This window comes from Passer domesticus, chromosome 20, assembly GCF_036417665.1.
Source record: "Passer domesticus isolate bPasDom1 chromosome 20, bPasDom1.hap1, whole genome shotgun sequence".
NCBI lineage: Eukaryota > Metazoa > Chordata > Aves > Passeriformes > Passeridae > Passer > Passer domesticus.
In genome coordinates, this window is record NC_087493.1 from 3,824,992 (window position 1) to 3,844,688 (window position 19,697).

General features: G+C 52.9%; 1 protein-coding gene across 11 annotated transcripts in view; it reads left to right on the forward strand.

Annotated features, from left to right (window-relative positions):
• The window catches only part of RGS9 (regulator of G protein signaling 9), a 31,697-nt gene extending 12,356 nt beyond the window's left edge, over window positions 1-19,341 (forward strand). For 3 of the 11 annotated variants that reach the window (XM_064395138.1, XM_064395136.1, XM_064395141.1), the window contains exons 8-19: window positions 37-118; window positions 447-509; window positions 6,065-6,094; window positions 6,699-6,760; window positions 8,876-8,989; window positions 9,846-9,961; window positions 10,518-10,605; window positions 11,107-11,245; window positions 11,861-11,946; window positions 13,238-13,405; window positions 17,091-17,482; window positions 18,264-19,341. In XM_064395138.1, coding sequence (XP_064251208.1) covers window positions 37-118; window positions 447-509; window positions 6,065-6,094; window positions 6,699-6,760; window positions 8,876-8,989; window positions 9,846-9,961; window positions 10,518-10,605; window positions 11,107-11,245; window positions 11,861-11,946; window positions 13,238-13,405; window positions 17,091-17,482; window positions 18,264-18,376 — 1,453 coding nt within the window. In that variant the 3' untranslated portion in view covers window positions 18,377-19,341. Of the gene's footprint in view, window positions 1-36; window positions 119-446; window positions 510-4,166; window positions 4,243-6,064; window positions 6,095-6,265; window positions 6,408-6,698; window positions 6,761-8,875; window positions 8,990-9,845; window positions 9,962-10,517; window positions 10,606-11,106; window positions 11,246-11,857; window positions 11,965-13,237; window positions 16,173-17,090; window positions 17,483-18,263 lie in introns of those variants that run through there. The other 8 variants (XM_064395139.1, XM_064395137.1, XM_064395145.1 and 5 more) reach the window with 7 other exon arrangements.
• Window positions 19,342-19,697: the final 356 nt, after the last annotated feature.

Genomic DNA, 19,697 nt, shown 5'->3' on the forward strand with positions numbered 1-19,697 from the left:
CGAAATTCCTGAATTGCCCTGTTCTTGGCTTTGCAGGGCAGGGAAGGAGCGGAAGAAGGAGGACAGGTATGCCCTGGACTGCCAGGAGAGAGCCTACTGGCTTGTGAACAGAACTCCTGTGAGTAGAGGGTGACAGGGTGACTTCAGTGACTCGGTGGGGCCCTCCCTGCAGCCACAAGCTCCCGTGTGGAAAGGGCACAGCCCCTGGGCTGAGTGCCAGGGGAGGGCCAGCCCAGCCCTGCCCTGAGCCCCCAGCACCTTTCCTTGGTTGTTCCCAAAGCTGCAAGGAACAGAGGTGCAGCTGCAGCTCAAAGAGGGGCATTCCCAAATCTGGGAGTTCCCAGGACACTGCTGGCTGGGAGCTGCTGGGGGTCTCCTCCTGCACTGTGTGATGCACAGCCTTTAAACCAAATGAGTTACAAAGCTTTGTTTGTTGTTCACCACAGCCAGGCATGCTGGATGCCCTCGAGTATGGATTAGACCGTGTCACAGACCCCAATGAAAATAAGGTAAACCAGGTGAGACAGGGCTGGTTTTTATTTACACACCTACTCAATTTGTCTGGGAGGACCCAGAAAATGTCCCTGGGGTTGTCATTTTCTGGGCACTGCAGGCTGAGTGTGTCAGCTCAGCTCTAACAGCTGAACAGGCCAGAGGTTGAGGCTCTCTCACCCTGGAGGTGAGGCCCTCAGAACAGGCTTTGGCAGCTTCTTCTGCCTTGACAAGACTTTGTCAGCTTTCTTGCCACACCAGTTAGTGTGAGTGCTTGGCTGCAGGACATGTTTTCTTTGCTGGTGAAGCTGAGCTGAGGAATGCTCTGTCTCCAGGTGCTCCTTGCTGCCTTTGTGTGAGTGCTGAATGAGCTTTGTGGGGTGTAAAGGGTCAGTGCAGAGATCCAGGTTTAAAATCAAATTACAGAATACCTCTCAGAGGTAATTAATGTGTGGTAAGAAGATGAAGAAGTTGGTGTGGTGGATAGGAGACACAAAATGTTGCCAAAAATTCATATTGTAGACCATAAAGAAACAGAATCAGTGAATGGAGAGTGTGAGGGCTGTAACTGGGTGAACTGGTCTGAAATCACACAGATTTCAGTGGATGAGGAGCTGAAGCTGCTGTTCCCTTTCCCCATCAGCCCTCTGAGATGATCCTGTCTTTGTGCCCTTAACAGTGTTCATTTGGAAGCAAAGTCAAAACATCTCCCAGCAATTCAATGCAAATGTTTCTGCCATCACACTCACAGCGTTCCCACAACTTCCCATTCTTGTAGCAGCCTTTAAACATCTCAGCAGCCCAGGCAGGATAATTGCTTTGGCCAGCCGTGTTCTGTTGCTATAGAGACTGAAAAGGAGCAAAGTGTAGGTTTGGGGTGTGTTTTATTTTTTTTTCTTGCTGTAAGTAGCAGCTGCTGAAAAGCCTTTTTCTTTCTTTTTTTTTTTTTCTTTTTTTAAGAGTAAAGAAGTAGTGGCAAGGGAGAGGGATAGAAAGAGGAGTAAGCCAACTTCTCGCCCACAGTTTTACAGCTGACATGGAAGGGATTTTAGGTTTGCAAACGGTCTGAGGAGCTCCATCCATCTGCCAGCTGCCTGGTGGCACAGGGGGAGGGAGCTGAGGGATCTCTGCCCACTTCCACCCTGGCCATGAGAGACAGGGGCAGCTCCAGGGAGGGCAGAAGCCAAAGGACAGCAGCCTTGGGGTGACTTCCCTGTCCTTCTCTTTTAAGCTGCTCTCTGAGCTGTGCCTCTCCTCTGGAGACTGATCTGAAGAGGGAAGGTTCTCCTTGCTCCTCCTTTTGCTTTTGAAAGAGTGATTGAGACTACATGAGACAGCCAGGAGCCCTCATGGGGACCTTTGGACCAGCAGCTTTAGTTTTGTTCTCTGCTCTCACCAACACCTGTGGCTCAGCAGCCTTTGGTGAGCAGAAAGGATTTGTGTCCCTGCTCCTGCTCAATCTACCTTCACTTTGTTGGCCAAATTATGGAATTTTTTATCTTGGCAGTTAAGAAGGAAAGAAAAGAATGAATTCCTGATTTCTTTGAAGCTGACATTAGCATGAACATCTCTCCTTCTCTTGCTCAGACCCTTTGGTGGGCTGCTCCCTCCCTCACAGATAGAGTCCTCTGGGGATAAACAGGTGCTCAAACTGCTTTGAAGGGAACTTTTATTACTGATCCATGGGCAAACCTCGTGGTTACAATGAGTTAGGGGTTGTGGGTGGGCAGGAGGAGTCAGGCAGGAGTAGTCACCCATCCAACAGCTAATTAAGGGATGCTTTAGCCTTTTGTTGTTGGCTCTCAGCTCACACCAAGCCTCTCTGCTTAAGAGTGACCACTGAGTGCCTGCAGGCACCTGCACAGCCTCTGCCTGCTGGAGCCAGAGTCTTTCTGAAAGAGCTTTAGCTCCCCCCAAAATCTCTGTGCTGCATTCAGGGGCTGCTGAGTGAAGTGCCCTGGTTTGTTGTGTGCAGCAAATCAGCCACAGATCAACGAGTCATTGCTGGCCTTTAATTTCATCAATCCCTGCCAGTTTGCCTGATAAAGTTCTGCTGCATCATCACAAGTTTGGAAAGCAGAGGGTCAGGGGCAGATAAACAAGGCAGGGGGAAAATGGCCATTTGAACAAAGCTGGGGACATGGGTTTGATTTCCAGCTGCAGGGCTGGATGCACCAGCACAGTGGAGATGAGTTTGGGATGATCTAATGCCAGAGTCAGGATTTGCCTCTGCGGGCTCTCAGCTGGCTGAGTGCAGGGAGCAGGGCTGCCCTGAGCAGGGGTGCTGGGGTGTGCAGAGGTACTGGGGTGCACTTTGCAGGGTTGGAGAGGCAGATCTCCCTGCCCAGAGCTCTGGAGGGAGGCTGGGCTGGCTCTGCCCTGTGCCCAGTGGCCAATTCCCTGCACAGGATTCCAGGGATCAGCCTCAGCCTGCCAAGCTCTGTGCATGGAGCACTCGGGGCAGAGTGAGGGTGGAACTGCAGTGTCCTGGTCCCAAGCAAGCTCTGCACAACCTTCACTCCCAGCTCCTTCCAGGCATCCACCCAGAGCTGCTTCCAGGTGTTTATGAGCTCTGTAAACAGAGAGGCAAAACCACCATGACCATCATCTCCCCAGCGTGGTCAGGAAGTCTCCCACTGGGCAGAGGAGCACACAGGCAGCTGGGAATGAGCAGATAGCCCAGCTCTTGTAGGAGCTGGTGGCCTGAGCCACGGGGTCAGCTCCAGGCAGGGCTCTGAGCAGCTCCTGGCTGGCTCCCAGCTGGGCTCTGCAGCCCCAGTGCCCAGGGAGCACAGGGCTGGTGGCACAGGCTGTGACCAGGGCACGCAGGGTGTCCCAGTGCCACGGGGGTCTCAGGGGTGTCACAGGATGTGGAACAGCTCGTGGCACTCACTTGGGCCAGACTGAGGCCTTTCAGTAATTGCTGTGTTGGTTTGGAGGCCGCAGGGCTGGGAGCTGATCCGCAGTAATTGCCATAAGTCACTCGTTAAGGGCATTGCAAAATTAATCTCATTAGGAGAAACCACTCTTTTGTTCCAGAGATGATTTCCTTCCAAATGAGGCAGAGTGGGTGGGTGGTGCAGGGCACTTTGGCACTGCTGCAGGCAGTGGTGGGGGTAGGGGAGGGTGGGTGGTGGGCACTGCTGGCAGTGCGCAGTGGGACAGGGAGAGTGCTCAGAGCTCTGAACTGGGAGCTGGGGGCACTGTGGCAGAAAGGGAAATGAAATTATGAGCAGCTCTGGGGTGAAATAGCTGAGATTCCTCCCAGTTACTGTGCGTTGAGAACTGGAAGGGGCTGAGCACAGGCAGCACCTGCAGCCTCCCAGGAGTTCAGCGTGGGCTCCCCTTGGATTTGCTGCAGCTCAGTTTGTGCCACTGCTCAGAGATGCTCAGCCCCTTCCTGGGGGAGCTTTGGCAAATCCCCTCCCCACCTGGAGCACCCCAGCAAAGCCCCCCTTGTTTTCCCAGGAGCAGCTGCCCACCACACTGTCCTCCACACAGACTGTGGCAGGAGGGGATTCTTGGTGTGTGGGGCACTTAAAAAAAAATCTTCCCTTGTTTGCTGATTTTTCTTCACCCACATATAATTTTCCTGTTGTGATGGCATTTTAATGGATCCCTTTCTGTCTGTGTATAACATTTAACTCACTGTGTTCTCTTTCTGTTTCCCACAGCTGTTTGTCTCGTGTGTGTGTGGTGTGCTGCCAGCCTCTCAGACCCCTCTAGAAGATAACACCACTTTCCTGCCACGTGAGCTGCCTTCAAGCCACTGTGCCAGCACCCACTTCTCCTTCCCCCCTGAACCAGGCCTGTCTGAGGCCCCAACTGAGAAAAAAAAAGTGGAAGAAAATAGGTTTTTTTAAATGATTTTAACGTGTTGAAATCAGTGCTCTAGCCACAAGTTCCATCAAATGGAACCTTCAGCTGGCACTTGGAAATCTGATGAGGCCTGGTTTGTATCTCACATTCCCCAGGGATACAGTGAACTCCTGTTGGGCAGAAACACAGGTTTCTAAACAGGACACTTTAGGGCAGTAAATGTAATAAATTTCTCTGTGCAAGCAGGTGATTTTTCCTTTCCACTTCTGCAGTCTGTCTGAAACAGTGACAGTCTAGAAATGAGAGGAAGAAATGGTGTCTGTATGGAAGGTGGCCTGGAATCAGGGATGCAGCTGAGAGCAGAGAAGGCTGAAAAGCTGTTCCTCAGTTCATCATTTATCAGGGTGTCCCAGGAGCTTGTGAATCAGCAGGGGAGGTTGTACAGCCCTGTGAGCAAGGATCCTGCTGTCCTAGAGCTTTTTCTGTCCCTTGATGTGTCAGTCCTTTCCCCCTCTCCCAGGGGGCCAGCACAGCCTCACTGCTGGGTTGTGCTGCCCTGTTTGTCCCTGCTCAGATGGTCTGTGCTGCCCACTCAGAGCTGCTCATGGTATTCCCAGCAGGAAAGGCTTCCTCCCCTCACAACACCACTGGGAGAACTTTTTTTGGTGCCCCACTGGCCAGGCTGGGTCAGGGCTGGCTCTGTGGTGGTGCTGTAGGGATTGGGCTCTGCTGCTGAAATGGTGAGTGGGCCTCTCAGAACCAAGTGACAGCAAAAGGAGGGTGTTTTTCTGCCTTGTGGGGAAGAGTTTCTCCCTCCTGAGCAGGACTGGTGATGGTTAAAGTGCAAAAGCAGATCAGTCCCCACAAAGCAGCCCTGGGGGAACATCTTGCCTTTCCCAAACAGGGGCAGTTTGGGGTGCAGGGTCTCTGGGGAGGTGAGGGGAGAGCAGAGCTGCCTGTGGCATTCAGTACCAGAGTCTTTATCCCTCATCCCTCACAAACTGCACTTCTCCAAGGCATACTGCAGACCCCACCTGCCACAGGGCTCGTTTGATAGAATAATTTTGGGATGTAGGTCTTGACTGAAACAGGAGCTGAGCAACTGAAACCCTGTCTGAGCCTTTAAAGGTTTGCTGGGAGCATCCCTGACTTAGCCTGTCTTCCCTTCTCCCTTCTGCAGTTTATTCCACACTAAGTAACTGTGCTTCAAAGGAAGCTGTGTGAATAAACACCCTGCAGTTAATTCCTTGCCTTCGATTGCCTGCTCATTTGTGGATGACATGTAACATGGGCTGAGTTATTCAAATCACAACGTAAACACCCTTTGCACAGCAGATACTGCTTCTGAGGCTTTTAATTGTGGTGTTTATATTTTGCAATGTGTTGGTTCCTGTCTCCTTTAGCTAATATTGAATGATCTAATCTGTGTCTCGTAAATGAATCTATTTTAGCTCCATTAGAATAACCCCTTAATTGAAGGCATACAGGCAGCCTGTGATGGGAGAAGCAATGCTAAACAGTAAATACAGCTAATGGGACAATTTACCGTGTGGGGATGCTCTTAGCTTTGATGATACCCTGATTAGCTCAGCTGCTGTGTTTGATTTTAATTGTAATCAGAATTAATTGGAGAGCGCTGCACAACGGCAGCCCTGCAACGGTGTTTCCATGTCTCAAAAAAAAAAAAAGAAAAAAAAAGGCAAGTGTAAGCACCCATCCCTATTTAATGATTCTTTTTTTGTATATTTTACAGAAAAATACGATGGAATTCTATAGGAGAGAGGTGAGTGGTGCTTCCCTCACTTTTCAGTGTTCATCCTGTGCGAGTTGCTTACACCAGTGTGGCTCAAAGCCCTCTGTGCAGGGGATGGGCTCTTTGAAAAGCAGAATCCCTGCCTCATGGAGCTTTTATCAATGTAATTTCAGGACATTCCCTCCCACTGCAGCTCTCCCAGTGACGGGAAGGCTCAGGCAAGGACAGACACCAGGGCTGAAATCCAATAGATCAGAATTAGTGGTGGGGAAATCACAGTGGCGCCAGCACAGAGACAGCCAAGAATCAATGATAATTACATGCTAAATCATCCAGAGCATTGGTAGGTGCTGAGGATGGTAGCTATTATTCAATTTCTATATAACATGGGGAGTGCTTTTTAATTACTTGCACATTGCAAAGTGCGTTTCTGATGTTTGCAGTAAGCTCAGTGAAAACATTTTACTGAGACAATTCAGGGATCCTCTGGTTCCTTGGACATCCAGTAATTAGGGAAGAAGCAGTCCCTGCTGTAATTAGCCCCACTACCTGGGAGAGAACCTGTTTGAGGTTTAGATAGGCCTTATCTTCAAGCCTCCATGCTCCTAACCATGGCCATGTCTGATCCCCTCAGATCATGTACTATCAGCAGGCCATCTTGAAGACCAGAGTGAAATCTTCTGTCTCTCTTGGAGGGTAAGTCCTGATTTCCTTCTGTCCACACATTAATTAGTCTTCAGCGCTTATCTCCTAATGAGCTGATGAAGCTGTCTGCTCTGGCAGCTGGTGACTCAGCCAGGGGATCCATGTGGTGGCCCAGTGCTGTCTGGGCTGTCTGGGAGGAGGAGGAGGCTGAGGAAAGATCAGAGTCCCAGGCAGGATGAGGAGGCTCTCTGGGAGCTTTGCTGCAGAGCAGCACCAGAATCCCACTGAAGTCAGGAGATGCTGACACTGCTGTGGTCAGCTGTGATGCCTGGGCACAGCCCTGCAGCCAGGGGAGGACCCAGCAATGTGTCTGTCCTTCAGGAGGAGCAACCAGCAGGACAGACTGACCCTCCTGTGGCTGGTCTCCACCCTGGGCTGGATTCACCCCCACGAGTGTTCCCATGGTGGTGCTCCCCTCTGCTTGTGCAATGCTGGTTATTCTGTACTGCAGAGGGGAGCAGCCTCCCCATGACTATCCAAGCAATTAATTAGCAATTCCCCTTCCCAGTGGGAGTGTTTCCTGATCAGATTCTGGATGAAGTCTCCAGCATTAGGCACTGGTGTGTTTGCCAGAGGCATTCCTACCTGGAACCTGCCGTGCTGACCAGGCCCCTCGAGGTGCAGCCCAGAGCACCTGCCTGGTTTGCACTGCCATTGCCACCAGGGATTCCTGTCACATCTGACACAAACAAGGTGCCCAGGCCAGTTCCCTGGAGAAGACAGTCTTGGATGAGTGGAATGGGTGGAAGAGAGGGTCTTCTGAGAGCCACAACTTGTAGGGCACCAGCAGCTCTGTTTGTTTTGTCACTGACTTCCAGGTCAATTAAAACTCTGCTGCCTCAGTTCTCCAAACTGTGAGCTGGAGCTGGGAACACCTGGCTGCTTTCCAGGAATTCTGTGGTGTTTCACTGTTTGGCAATGGGGCTTTTCTCTCATTAGCTCTGGTGGAATGATGCTTATCACCTAGATCAAAAATCTCAGGAACTTTGGAACTCCATAATGTCAGCTGCAGGGTTGGGTCCAAATCAAATTACTATTAATGAGGATTTGAGCAGCAACTGGGCAGTGTGCATGCTTCAGAACATTGCAGCGATTTGGGAGAAGCTGCAGAGCTCTTCAGGACCACACAGCAGTGCTACCTGAGCTGACAGGTTTAGATTTGCTTGGTCATGGGCTGGAGTGCCCCATGCAGGTGCTGGATGCCTTGGCATTCCCAGGGGAAGGAAGGATGGGGCAGCTGTGTGCCAGCCCTGTGGTTTGCTCTGTGCAGGGGCATTGTATAACTGCAGGATGTGTGCCAAGGTGCCTGTTAGCAACAGGCTCCTGGACACTGCACTCCCAGCTTGGAGCACATGAAAGCACTTTGGCCTGGAAGGAATTTTAAATGCAGAAACCAGAGGATTTTTTTTTCAAGAATGAAAAAGGGAGGCGAGAGCTAAAATTCCAGGACATTAGTGAAATCGGTTGTAATTAAAAGTCTGGCCAAGTTAGAAGGTAGGAGAAGTGTTTGTCTGGTTCCTGATGGGAGAGAGACAGCTCTGCTTTGTGCCAAGCCCTCAGAGCCACTTGCAGAGGAATGAGCCCTGTGGTAGGTGGTGGGGGAAAGGAGAAGCTGGGATGAGGCCTCAGCATTCCCTCACTTTCCCAGAGCTCCCTGAGCTCTCCATGGCCCATGGGAAGGCTGCAGAGAGCCCACCTGGGTGAGCACAACCCCTGTGTTCCTTTTCCTGACGCTTTCCCCCCATAGCAGTGCAGGATCAGGCCCTGGCCAGCTGAGAACAGAAGGAGACAGAAACTCTCCTTAGAGTCTTAAATCTCTCTTCCTTAAAATGAAAAGGCAGAAGGAGGTGATGGAAGAGAGTCTTGTACTTCCTTGTATTTGAATTGACCAACTCACTGCTTTGAAAGACAACCAGGGGACTTCTTCTGGGAAATGGGAAAGATTAACTGAGCTAATGAATTGATTTTTCTAGGAAGCCACCTTCCAGATCCCTGTGCTGAGAGTCCTGCACCTCTGAGGAGATCTGTAATCTGTTATTTGGCTATAATGTGGCCGGCTGTAATTCTGCCTTCCAAATTCATATTTTGATTTTGGATTTGTTGCAGGGTTGTGAAGTACTCTGAGCAGTTCCTCTCCAATGATCCCATCCTGTCTGGATGTCTCCCCAGCAACCCTTGGATATCAGATGACCCTGACTTTTGGGATCTCAATGCAAAGCTGTATGTATTTCTGTTGTTTTGCCAACCTGTGGTTTGCAGTGACCTTTACACTGATAGAAATCAGGAAAGGGAACCACTGATTTTCATTGTGCTATCTGATCTCTGCTCCTGAGCAGAGAAGCGTTCCCTTTCAAACTCATTTTGAAATTGGGAATACTCCATGCTGAACTTTCAGCACTGCCTTGTTCAAGTGGAGCCTTCCTCAACATCACAGAAATTCCTGAGCTGGTGATGGGAGTGTGCACTCCTGCTGGGTCGGTCTGATCCTCCCTGGGATGAGTGAAGCCCACCCTAACCAGCTCAGGAATGGAACAGGAGCAGCTCAGGGTCCAGCTGCTCCCCTGGCCCTTTGCTCACCCCTCAGGCTGCTTCCTTGGGTTGGAGGCACACACTGGTGGTCCATCCCTTCTCTGAGGGTTTTCCCTTTGGATAGGTTTGCTAATTACACAGTGGCATCTCAGGGCTTGGAGCATCCAACATCTCAGTGGTTCTGAGAGCAGCAATCCTGGACTCATTGTATCCCATTAGACTTCCCCAGGGATGCCTGCACTTTATGAGAAGCAAAGCTCTGGGCAGTAACCAGTGCCTCCTGCAGGATGGGACTGAGTCACACCTCAGGGCAGGGCTGGGCTGTCACTGTGGGAGCTGCAGAAATCCCAGTTAAATCCTCATCCCGCTGCAGCCCGAGTTGTTTAATTACATCTTACTTAGTGGCTTGACTTCAGGAGCTCATTACAACACTCTGGAAAACAAGAGAATGCTGAGAAGTCCCTTGGCACTGCAGCAAAGGGCATTTTGGTTTTAATTAATCTGCCAATTAGGGAAAGCAGCGGTGCTGTTTGTGCTCTCCCCTCAGGGTGGAGGTGCCCACCAGGATGCGCGTGGAGCGATGGGCCTTCAACTTCAGCGAGCTGATCCGGGACCCCAAAGGCCGCCAGAACTTCCAGATCTTCCTGAAGAAGGAGTTCAGCGGTGGGTACGGGCGGTGTCCCTGTGCCCTGTCCCCCCAGCTGAGGTGACAGGGCCCGTGGCTGCTGCAGGCTGTGCAGCCAGGGCAGGCGGGACCATCTAGTGGCACGGCACACGCGGTACAGCCGGGATGGCCTCAAGGAATTCTTCCCTGTGAGGGTGGGCAGCACCTGGCACAGAGAAGCTGTGGCTGCCCCTGGATCCCTGGAGGTGTCCAAGGCCAGGTCAGACAGGGCTTGGAGCAGCCTGGGACAGTGGGAGGTGTCCCTGCCATGGGACTGAGATGGACTTTCAGGTCCCTTCCACCTCAGAGCATTCCATGATTCTCTGACTGCTCCCAGAGAAGCTGGAACTGGCTGAGCTCACAGGTTCTTAGAGGTGTCAGTGGGCAGAGAATGGGGGAAAGCTGTTTTCCTCTTTCAGTCACTGGAGAGTGACTTCCAGTCAGTTGGAGGGACTGGTTTGGGGCCAGCAAAGTGTGCCAGACAAATCCAGGAGTTAATAAATGGGCTTGTATTTTCCTCAATCTCACTCTGCCAATTGTGTCCTTGTCATGCAGGAGAAAATCTGGGTTTCTGGGAGGCCTGTGAGGATCTCAAGTATGGAGACCAATCCAAGGTCAAAGAAAAAGCAGAAGAAATCTACAAGTGAGTGTGAAAATTTTCCACTCTTTCACTCTTTGTGCATGAGTCCCATCAGCTTCCACAGGTTCTCATTCTCCAAATTATTTATTCCTAACATTTTTATGTGGAGGCTGTTATCAGATGTGGCTGTCTTTTGTCCCCACACAGGAAAGGAGATGAAAGTAGAAGTGTTTTTTTTTAATATATATTTTTACTTTTCCTCTCTGTTCTCTATTACATTTCAGTCTTAGGATATAATTTAAATATAAGTGTGGAATAGCAAACTTCTTGAGGCTGCCACAAGCAAAGTGGGGAGAGGCTTTTTGCTTCCAGTGAGCTAAAATTTGGCTTATATTATGTGCAAGAGGAAGTGAGTGCACGTCTCTGATGAAGAGAACATTGCTTGCCCAAGATCAGGACAGCAAATTGCAGCAGGAAGCTGAAGGGACTTTTCCTTTCATGCATAGGCAGGAATCTGTGAATTCTCCAGCTGCTAATGGCACTGTTGATTCCTCCTCCTGGCAGGCTCTTCCTGGCTCCGGGAGCGAGGCGCTGGATTAACATCGATGGCAAAACAATGGGCATCACAGTCAAAGGCCTGGAGCACCCTCATCGTTACGTTCTAGATGCTGCTCAGACCCACATTTACATGCTGATGAAAAAGGTTTGTTATTTGTTGCCAGAGCCTGAGGGGGATTCCAGCCCTCTGGGCCTTCCAGTGCCTTTGTGTGCTATCAGCTGTCCCTTTCAAGGGGCCTTTGTTTGAAAATCCCTCAAATTTGCTGAGTGAAGCAAGTGCTGCTTCAGGCATTTGTATTTTGCTGCTGCTCCTTCCCTCTCAGCCTGTCCCCAAGTTGGTGGGGGTCAGGTGGCTGTGTTTCAGCTCCAGCTTGGGCACCAGCTCATGCACTGAAAGCAGCAGAACTGGACTGATTTTCACCCACTGATGAAAAGTTTGGCTCCTGGAATACAAACTCCTCACCTTGCAGTGACTCTGAGACCCTGCTGGCCCAGGCTAAGCTTCATTCAGATCTTTTGATCTGGGTCTTACCTGTGAAGCTTTATTGTGAGATGGAAAATCCTGGGAATTTTACAGCGAGATGAAAGGATATTGGTTTAAATAGCTACATTTGCCTGAAAGATGCAAAGTCCCTTGAGCTGCTGGGGGAGGTTATCCAGTTCCCAGCCTCCCTGGCTCCTGAGCAGCTGTATTTGGTGGTGATTTTAATAAGGGTGTTTGCAGCCCATAACTACCAGTTTCTCTTTTTTCTCCTAGTAGGACTCCTATGGCCGCTATTTAAAGTCTCCAATATACAAGGAAATGCTGGCCAAGGCTGTTGTGCCACAAGAGGGTGTCAAAAAAAGGCAAGTGAAACTGGCTGTAATTGTGGGGTTTGTTTTTCTTGTTGTAGCAAGGGTAGAAAAAGCCCAAGTTGCAGCAAAATTACTATGATTTAGATGTTCTCTTAATTAAATAAAATTTTGCACTGAGAAGATGCTTTGCTTTGAGACTGATGGTGCTGTTTATTCATGAGCCCTTTGGAAAAGGCTTGTGAACAGGAATGGAGCTGCTGACTGCTCAGCTGCCTTCTCTGCTGGGTCTGCTGACAAGGGCTGGGACTGTTGAATTAATTCATGGCTCCTTTCCTGGAAGGAGACAGCACTGGTGTCCTGGGCATGGGAAGGCTCCTGCCCGCAAAATATTGGCTGCCAGAGCAGAGACAGACCCAAGGTTTGGGATAATCCACGGGATCTGCTCATGCCTGGACAAAGCTCACCCCTGGTGTGAGGGAAGGTGACAGGCATTTGGGAACAAGCAGCACCTTGTGGGTGACAGCTGGCACAAGGTGGATGGCCTTGGAAATGGCTTTTTCCCAGCAAGATGAAGGTTATGCAGCAAATTCAGGGCATTTGAGCTGCAGCTGCTCCTAAAGCTGAGCATGCAGTGCCAGACTGTGTGGTGTTCCTCTGTTCCACTCATCAACCTAGCAGCAAGAAAGAGGAATTGTGGACTTTCACACTGTTGTTTCGTCTAAAGCCTGTTTTAAGTCAGTGGAAGAAGCCCTGCTGCTGCCTGGCCTGGGGTTAGGTCAGTTGTTCCCTGAGCCACACATCCCGAGGTCACTAGCAGATGCTGTCTGATCCTGGTGGTCCTGCCTTTGTGTTTGTCAGTGCTTGTTCTGGACCCCCCAAACCTCAGCATCCCATTAACCTGGAGCTGCTGCCTCATCCAGAGGTGGGTTAGCACCTGTTCCCACTGCTGGGCGTTGCTGAAGCAGGCAGTAGGTGTTTTTTGGGGGCATCACAGACACCAGGAACACCCACACTGATCCCTGCCTTGATCTTCCCGAGGGCACTGGAGAAAACTCCACGGATGGGAGCTGTTTGGCTTCACCCTGAGTGTGAGTTATGTGCAAACATAACAAAGGAGTGATGTGGGTGTGCCCTGGAGTCCCTGAGGAGCAGGACTTTGACACTTTTAGCAGTCCTGTAGCTTGCGTGTGACACTGACTCACCCAGTGCTGTTCAAAGCACTTTGTGCTCCTTTGGCCACCTCTGTGTCCGAGTTTGTCCTCCTGGGTCACTTTGCTTGCCAGGGGCGAGGTTTTGGTGCCCTTCTGCTCAGTAACCCTCTCCTTGCCCTCTCTCTGCCCAGCACGGGTTTGTTCGGACGCCGCCACCTCCGCTCCAGCCCCAGCCCCATCATCCTGAGGCAGCAGGAGGAAGAGGCCAAAGCCAGGGAAGCCGCCAACACCGTGGACATCACGCAGGTCATGAGCAAGCTGGATCGCAGGAACCAGCTCCAGAAGGAAGCTCCTCCCAAGTAGGCTCTGAGCCCCGCAGGGAAAAGACAAGGCGAGGCTGGTGTTGAGCTTCGTCTCCCCTTCCTGAAGGTGTCAGTGCTGCTTTAGGTTTCCAGGCCGGCTCTGCTCTCTGCCGGCTTCCCGCACGTTGCCATGGCTTCTGGAGAGCGGATGTCCCTTCCCAGGCAGTGCCGGGCTGCTGCTGTGCCAGGCTGGGGTGCAGCACCCCGCACACCTCGGAGGGGAGATGCCTTCTGCCCCCACGCAGCCTGCAGAGCCCAGCTGCCTGTCCCTGCTGCTGCAGGAGTGGGGTGGCACAAGGCAGGGTAGAGCTGTGCCCCAGTTCAGACCAGCCTTGGCACTGAGGGGGATGAGCCCGTGGGGAGCAGAGTGAGGTCACCCAGCCCAGAGTGTCCCTGCTGGCCTCCATCCCCTCGGGGGGCTCTGCACCCTCCCAATGGGTGCATCTGGTACCCCCTGAGAGGAGCACACCCCTCTCCAAGAGTCCTGCACCTCCAGCCAGCACCACAGGCAGAGGAGCTGACTGTGGCAGCAGGAGCAGTTCTGAAGGTTTAGCTGACCTTCTGAATTTGAATGACACTCCCACATCCCCTGGCACGCTGGGGGTGATCAGCAGGAAGCTCTGCTCTGCTCTCCCTGTGGCTCCTGTGCTGTGAGCTGGGTGTGCAGGTGCAGAGAGCTGCCCCTTGCCAGAGCCTGCACGAGACCAAGAGAGATTTTATCCAATCCTTCCCACCTCTTGTCTTGTCTTTTTCCTGCTCTTCTATTTTCTATTGTTAAAAATCCAACAGGAGGTAGCTGCAGTTGTCATTGGCTTGTAGCCCAGAGGCAAGGGAGAACAGGGTAGAGGTGTTAAGAGCAGATTTCAACTTTAAGTAGTGTTTTCTTTTTCATTTACTCTGTCTCTTTTGCTCTGTAGAATAAGGCAAGCTAAATACCACATTAGTGCTAAAGAGCTCAGGTAGATTCTGGGCCTTGCTGGAAAAGCCCAGCATGCCTGGACCAGGCCAATGGTTACCAGAAGTGTGAAGATTCCTGCAAAGGCCAGTAAAGGGAACTGAAGGGGCAGAAAAGCTTCCTTGTTTGTTAAAATTTTGGGGAAGCAAAGGAGCTAGGTGGAAGCACTGAGGTCTGGAAAGCTGCCTCTCTCCAGTTCACATTGTTCATCCCTTTTTAATACTGGTAGGATTTTACAGAAAATGGGAGATCATAGAACACAGAATGGTTTGGATTGGAAGGGATTTTAAAGCTCATCTCATTCCACCCCCTGCCATGGGCAGGGACACCTTCCACTGCCCCAGGGTGCTCAGAGCCACATCCAGCCTGGCCTTGGGCACCCCCAGGGATGGGGCAGCTTCTGGAGAGATCTGGCAGGGAGTGGGAGCCCTGGGGTAGCGGGGTGCATGCAGGCCCCTGGAGCCCTGGGGTCCTTGCAGGGCAACTCCCTGTGAACAGGGGACAGCCATGATGTCACTGTGTCCCCAACAGCTCCGACAGTGACTGGCCCTCCCCGTGGCAGGATCAGGGCTGGACACTCTGATCTGGTGTCACTCCTCCGCTTGTGGCTGAGCCAGGGAGGTTGTCCTGCCCTTCCTTACCCCAGCAGTGATAAACCTCCTCAGGGGAATTGAAACTGAGTCACCCCGGACCTTGCCTGTGATGTCTGTGCTGAGTCTGTTCTCACTCCTGCGGAAGCACAGGCACATTCTGCACTGCTGGACAGGGGAGCAGGCTCAGGCTGCCTTTTTTAAAACTTAAACCCCAAGGCTTTGTTACATCAGGTGCCCTCAGTGTACTTGGACATCAGAGCACTGGCAGGCACTCCAGAACCTGGCAGGGCTGGCCCAAAGCTACTGGGCTGTGATGAACTCTGCAGCCTCTGCAGAGTTTGTGTAACATGGAGCACTGAGCATGTTGGGATTGCCAGTATGTAGGAACATGTGGAAGATCAAGTCAGGGTATAAATAATAAATAACAAATCTGTGTGTTCCCGTCAGTCCCTCTGATTCTACTTCTATTTTGTCTGCTGCTTTGCTTGTTATGTTCTCTGTATCCATTCCTTTCTCTGATTTTTTATCATCTCTGCTTGGCATCGCTGCTCCCCTGCCATGGGTTGTGTTGCATGCTCGGGAGTCGCTGTGCTTGTGGAACACCAGTCAGTGCTTCTGGAACACCAGTCAGTGCTTCTGGAATACCAGTCAGTACTTGTGGAACACCAGTTACTGCATGTGGAACACCAGTCAGTACTTGTGGAACACCTGTTACTGCATGTGGAACACCAGTTTTTGCTTGTGGAACAAGCAGCCATCCTTCACACCCAGGCAGGAGCTGGTTTTGCCCTGCCACAGGCTGATGGAGCAGTCACAGCCCAGCCTTCTGCTCCTCATCCTCTGCTGCTCAGTCCTGGAAGAGGAAAGTTGCCTGGTACAAGCTGAACTTCACTTTGTGCCAGCCGAGAAATTGTTTGTTTCCATGTGTTGTTCAATTTTTTTGGCCATGGCTTCCATGCATTCATCTGTCTAATAAAAATAAATGTAGAAAACAGAAAAAGAACCAAGATCCTTCTCTGTCGTGTCTCAGTGTGTTCATCCTTCTCTGTGCCATCTCTGCATGCGTGTGCATGTCCTGTGTGTGCCTCTGCTCTCAGCTCCTCTCCTTGGACACTTGAGCTGCATTTCATTTTGCTGGGACTAAGTCCTTGAGAAATGGGAGGGGACCTGGCATGCAGCATGTGCTGTCCTTGTCCTGTCCAGTCTGTGCTTGGGCTCGTCCTGAGGGCTGACTGAGCAGTGCTGGAGCCTCCCCAGCCCCAGCCAGGGACACTGGGCTTCCAGCATGACATGTCACTGGTACCGTGAGCCACCGGGGCTGGGGCTCAGGGTCTGTCACCCCGGTGGTGCTGTGGGTGTGACGTGGTTGTGCTGTTCATAACCAAGATCACATTCCCGGCATGGCAGCCTCCTCCGTGCCTGCAGCTAATCTTGGTGAGGAATGACACAGGCTGGTGTCTCCTCCAGCATCCTGGTGGGTGTGGGGCTGATCTGTCAGCACCCGCGGGGGCTGTGGCAGCAGTGACCCCGCAGGCAAGTTGTGACACCCCAGTGGGAGGGCAGGGAAGGGGACAGAGCTGCAGGACAGGGGGACACCAGCACAGGCATGGCTGGGGTGCCCAGAGCTGCAGGACAGGGGGGCACTGACCAGCACAGGGGTGGCTGGAACTCCAGGACAGGGGGACACAGGCACAGGCATGGCTGGAGCTGCAGGACAGGGGGACACAGGCACAGGCATGGCTGGAGCTGCAGGACAGGGGGACACCAGCACAGGCATGGCTGGGGTGGCCAGAGCTGCAGGACAGGGGGACACCAACCAGGGGTGGCCAGAGCTGCAGGACAGGGGGACACTGACCAGCACAGGGGGGGCTAGAACTCCAGGACAGGGGGACACAGGCACAGGCATGGCTGGAGCTGCAGGACAGGGGGACACCGACCAGCACAGGCATGGCTGGAGCTGCAGGACAGGGGGACACAGGCACAGGCATGGCTGGGGTGGCCCAAGCTGCCTCCCAGCCGAGCCCTTCTCTCCTGGCAGCACCAAAAAAGAGGGAATCTCCTCATGAAGAAGCCTGGGGAGCCCTGGGTGTCACCCCCAGACCTGACCGACCCTCTCTCCTTTTCCTCCCCACAGCCAGGCCACCTGGCCTCCTGCTCCCCAGGCCCGGCTGGCCCCGGCACCCCGGCATCGCCACCAGCCGCCCCTCAGGCCGTGCCTGCCGTGTCCCCCCGGCCCCCAGCCCTGCCCCAGGGCCCCGCCTGCCCCTCAGCCATCAGCCGGGCCCTGGGCAGCGCCGCGGGCGCCCAGCCGGGCCCGCGGGCGGCCGGCCCCGGCCCATTCCCATCCGGCAGCCGGAGATCCCGGCTGGCCGCCCAGGCCTGGGCCCGCCTGCTGCCCAGGGGCTGCCGCAGCTCGGGCAGCCTGGCCGCGCTGGCGGCGCGGTGCCCGGCCGTGCCCCACGGCAAGGTGCAGCCGCTGGGCGGGCGGGAGCGGCGGCTGCGGCCGGACAGCAGGACGGTCAGCAGGTGAGCAGCGCACGGACACACGGACACGCAGCTGGAGGGGGCTCAGCTCCAGGGCTGAGCCAGAGGGAGAGGACCCTGAGAACCTGTCTGGCAGTCACCTCTGCCACACTTGCCCCAGACCCCAGGCTCTTCCCTGTCTCCATTCCTGCATTTTCCAATGGGACCAGGCTGATAGCCCGTGCTGGCAGTGCCCCTGCTATTGTCACACCTCCTGTTCAGGGTGCAAAACCCCAGGTTTTATTTTTAATCCCTGAATTTGGAAAACCTCAGTGTTCTTGAGCACTGACTCAGGTTTGGTTTAGTGATTTCAAGTCAGAGGAGAACCAGAGGTGACAAGGGAGGGGAAATCTTGAGCGAGAGTTGCTAAGTGTTTGTCATTCCAGGACAGAGATGGGGAATTTTTGCCTGGCAAGGCTGCCCCTGCAGGAACCAAACCCTGGCCATGTCCCTCACCAGGAGCAGCATGTCCCTGATCCCGTTTAACCCACCTCTGCTGCTGGCCAGGTGGATGAGTCCACATTATAAATTCCAAAGCACAAACCTGAGGGCTCCTGCTCTGCCTGGCTCCGCGCTCTGGAGCTCTGTCACTCGGTGCTGCAGCTTCAAAGGAGCAGCAGCGCACATTCCCTTCGTCCTCCCTCTCTGTGGGCTCATGCCCGGGAGTTTTGCTTTGGGATTTGGGGCTGGAATGGTGGAAATCTCAAAGCTGAGCTCGCTCCCCGCCTTGGAGCACATCAAAAAGTGCCGTGTGTGTGTGATGAGTTTGTGTTTCCCAACACAGCTTCTTCCAAGTCAGAACGGCCGTGCCTCCGGAGAGCCCAGCCTGCCCCGGGGGCTCCGGGCAGGGAGAGGACAGGCAGCACCGGGCTCGGAAGGACTCTGCAAAGGAGCTGATCTGCCCCTGGGAGACCCCCACAGAGCAGGGGAGAGCGGGGTAACCCTGACATGGACACTCCTGCCAGGCCTGAGACTGCAGTTTGCCATGCGTGGCTCAGCACATGGTGGAGAAGTGTGTTGGAGCCATCCTCCAGCGGCAGGGACACCCAGACCACCACAGCTCTGGATAACAGCCCCAGCTGTTTGTGATCCAGGAGCTCCAAGCCTTTCTGGACTGGTTTTCTTTCCTGTCTTTGGTGTGTTCAGTTCTGCTCATGACAAACTCGTCGATAGACGAGCCTGGTTTCATGCCTTGGAGCAGATGGAGGACGTGTGGGTGATGTCCTGGGAAACAGTGTCTTATCGGAGTTTCTGCCTTGGCCATGAGGTGTCAGCACACTGAACACAGCACAGCTGGAGCAGCGCTGGCAGGGGGCTGGCAGAGCAGGACTCGGGCTCCAGTGCCAAAACTGGGGCGTGTTTGTGTCCCCAGCCTGGGCCCACCTCCTATTAATTACAATTTTTTAAATTTTAAAGTGTTCTGATTAAGAGGCTGGGGAAAATGGAGTGCCCCTCATGAGATGCTGAGTGGTAAAGCATCATTCCTTCATCCAAACCAAACATGATCCCAGAGGCATCAGGGAGTGCAGAGCCCTCCTGCATTAGCTCCAGCTTCCCAGTGCATGGGTTTGAAACCATGGCTCGACCTGTGAACACCTGGGGAGATCCAAGCCAAGTCCCTGTTGGTGTTTTGGGCCCCTCCAAGCTGGGACTGATGTGTTGCCACAGGCTGTGCTGATATTGAGTGTTGGATTGTTGCCTTCCTTGTGTCAGTGTTTGAAGGTGGTTGTTTTATTCCCTGGACAAGTTTCCTCAGTGTGTGTGTGCTGTAGGTCCCTGTTCTGTACCTTGGCCATGACCTGTGACTTCTGATGTTGCTGTTTTGTACTTTCTGATTATAAATGGAGTTTTTCCTGTGTGGCTGATGTGGTTCCACATGCTCAGTCCTGCTGTGGGATTTAAATCTGTCCTCACACACACTCAGTGCTCCCTGTTGCCCCCAGGTCTGGGCTGACACTTCCCATCACAGAGCAGTTTGGGAAAATCAGAAGGCTGCTTCTGCCTCCAAAGAGTCTTTCCCAGGCTGCTGGCTCTCACTGCCCATGGTGCTCCTCTTGTACAAACACACCTTGGCTCTTGGTGGCTTTGCTCTGTCAGAGGGACCTGGTCCTGCTCTGCTGCCACTGACAGGGACATCTATTATTGATGAGAGACAAATCTGGAGTCTTCTGCAATTTTTTGTGTGAGTATTGTTACTCAGCCACTCCTGGCAGGATGT